General features: G+C 41.3%; 1 protein-coding gene across 1 annotated transcript; it reads left to right on the forward strand.

Annotated features, from left to right (window-relative positions):
• Positions 1-5: 5 nt before the first annotated feature.
• On the forward strand, positions 6-1509 carry JUN (Jun proto-oncogene, AP-1 transcription factor subunit; the record flags this gene model as incomplete). Its single annotated transcript, XM_010165711.1, has 1 exon — positions 6-1509. A coding segment is annotated over one exon (816 nt), but the record flags the coding sequence as incomplete, so codon positions are not given.
• Between the last annotated feature and the right edge of the window lie 1244 nt (positions 1510-2753).

The following is a 2753-nucleotide window of genomic DNA, read 5'->3' on the forward strand; positions in this document are numbered from 1 at the left end:
TGTCCGACCCATCCAGCAACCTGAAGCCGCACCTGAGGAACAAGAACGCCGACATCCTCACCTCCCCCGACGTGGGACTCCTGAAACTGGCCTCGCCGGAACTGGAGCGGCTCATCATCCAGTCCAGCAACGGGTTAATTACCACCACGCCGACCCCGACGCAGTTCCTCTGCCCCAAAAATGTGACCGACGAGCAAGAGGGGTTCGCGGAAGGCTTTGTGAGAGCCCTGGCGGAACTGCACAACCAGAACACCATGCCCAGCGTCACCTCCGCCCCTCAACCTGTTAACAGCGGCATGGCACCTGTGTCCTCCATGGCCGGCAACAGTAGTTTCAATACGAATTTGCACAGCGAGCCCCCGGTGTACGCCAACCTCAGCAACTTCAACCCCAACGCGCTCAACTCTGCACCGAACTACAACGCAAACAACATGGGCTACGCACCTCAGCATCACATAAACCCCCAGATGCCGGTGCAGCATCCCAGGCTTCAGGCTCTGAAAGAAGAGCCTCAGACTGTACCTGAAATGCCAGGGGAAACTCCTCCCCTGTCCCCTATTGACATGGAGTCACAGGAGAGAATCAAAGCCGAGAGAAAACGCATGAGAAACAGAATTGCGGCATCCAAATGCCGGAAAAGGAAGTTGGAAAGGATTGCCAGGTTGGAAGAAAAAGTGAAAACTTTGAAAGCCCAGAACTCAGAGCTGGCATCCACTGCCAACATGCTCAGAGAACAGGTTGCACAGCTTAAGCAGAAGGTCATGAACCATGTCAACAGTGGGTGCCAGCTAATGCTAACACAGCAGTTGCAAACGTTTTGAAGAGACTGTCTTAAATGAGAACTGTGATATTGTGGTATAACTAAAACAAACAACAAAAGAAAACCCCCAAAGTGGCAGATGCATAAAGCTGATGGGAAAAGCTGAAAGGCTGAATCCTGCCTGTGCTCTGCAAAGCGCATGTGTGGAAAGACTGGCGAGCCTTCAGCTCGAGTTGGTGGTGAAGTGGCCAGCACCGCTCTGAGAAGTGCTGTTCCTTGCTCAGATGAGATGTCAGATCTTCGTTTAACATTGACCAAGACCTGCATGGACCTAACATTCGATGATCATTCAGTATTAAAGGTTAAACTGCAATAGAAACTGTAGATTGCTTTATGTAGTATTACTTAAGAGAAAAAAAAAAAAGTGGGAGGGAGGTTTGTGGGAGGCTGATAAACAAACAAAAAAAAGAACTATTCTGCCTGCCTTCAAGTAAATTGTGTATGTACATATCTTTTTTTATTTTATTTTATGAAAGTTGATTAATGTCAATAAACTACTTCATGACTTTGTAAGTTATTTTTATGTTGTTTATTTGGGCACTGCCCAGTATTGTTTGTAAATAAGAGGCTTTTTTTTAGCACTCTGAGTTTACCATTTGTAATAAAGTATAATTTTTTAATGTTTCTGTTTCTGGAAAAATTCTAGAAGGTTCTATTATATTTAAGAAAAATAAAATAATTAAAATGCATTTCCCCCTCACACTTTTTTTTTTTTTTTTTTTTTTTGCTAGTACCTGAGTTGGGAAAATGCCCTTTATGCTGAACTCTAGGGGTTACATTAGACTGTAACTGCAGGCATGTCCTGGAGAATGTCTAAGGACAGGGTAGATCCTGAGCACCAAACTAATAATACAACTTTTGGAGTTGTCCAGAAGTTGTAGTTCCCAACTGTAACCTGACTAGTTTGCCATGTTCTAGATGGCTAACTTGAAGCAGGTTGTGGAGTGGTAGAAAGCCAGTGTATTAAATTGCTCCATAATTGGAGCAACTGCCTACTTGATCTGACATGTTTTTTTATTAAATTAATGCCCTCGAGAAGATAAGGCAAGTGGCTGTGTTTAAAAAGCAAAACATGCTGCTGTAGACTTCAAAACCAGAAATATTCACCTTCATTCCTGTGTTCCTGCCTAGGTAGGCGCTGATCCTGGCTTGTTGATGTTTATGACAATGCTGCTGTCAACAGTAAAATAATTTTATAATGATTTCCCTATCTTAAAATCCTTTCCCTTTGGGTGTTACTGTGGGTTCTAAATATTTTAGCATCAGAAAAGTTGGGAAGACTGAATGTAACAGGAAATGAAAAGAGCAACTTGTTGAAAAACAGCAACTCCTGTTGCTTGTTTTCAGCAACTTGCTAAAAATAGCAACTTCTCTGACACTTCCCATGTATTTTTTTATAAAATAATCTTGGGTTTTAGTAAAATGACAATATAAATATATACCTTAAAAACATGCTACTTAACTCCTTTGGGGGGGACAACCAATTATTATACCAGGCTTTTCAACACTACCCAATTCATTTAGTTTAATAAGCATGTATTTGAAAGGAGACCAGATGTTTTCCTGCTTGCTGTTTACAGCCAAACATCTAAGAGGAAATAGATGCTATCAAAAGACAGCCAGAAAATATTATATATTCATTATTAGTGGATGCTAACTTTTTAGAGCAAGTAGTCTTAAAAATGTCTTTTTTTTCCTTAAAATAGAAATAAGCATAATTTTAATTAAAGTGACAGCCTTGTTTAAGGTCATTTCACAAGGTAACTAAATAATTGTATATATATACCTGTACTGTTATCAAAATGATACCCTGAAACTTGCAACTACTGTGGGTCAGTTCCTTACAGGAAACATAGGAGTATATTTCCTCTAACTTCCCCCCCCCCCCCCCCCCCCCCAATATTATATGTATTTTATCATATGAGGGGTTGTT

Source organism: Antrostomus carolinensis, unplaced genomic scaffold (genome assembly GCF_000700745.2).
Source record: "Antrostomus carolinensis isolate BGI_N321 unplaced genomic scaffold, ASM70074v2 scaffold52603, whole genome shotgun sequence".
Taxonomy (NCBI): Eukaryota; Metazoa; Chordata; class Aves; order Caprimulgiformes; family Caprimulgidae; genus Antrostomus; species Antrostomus carolinensis.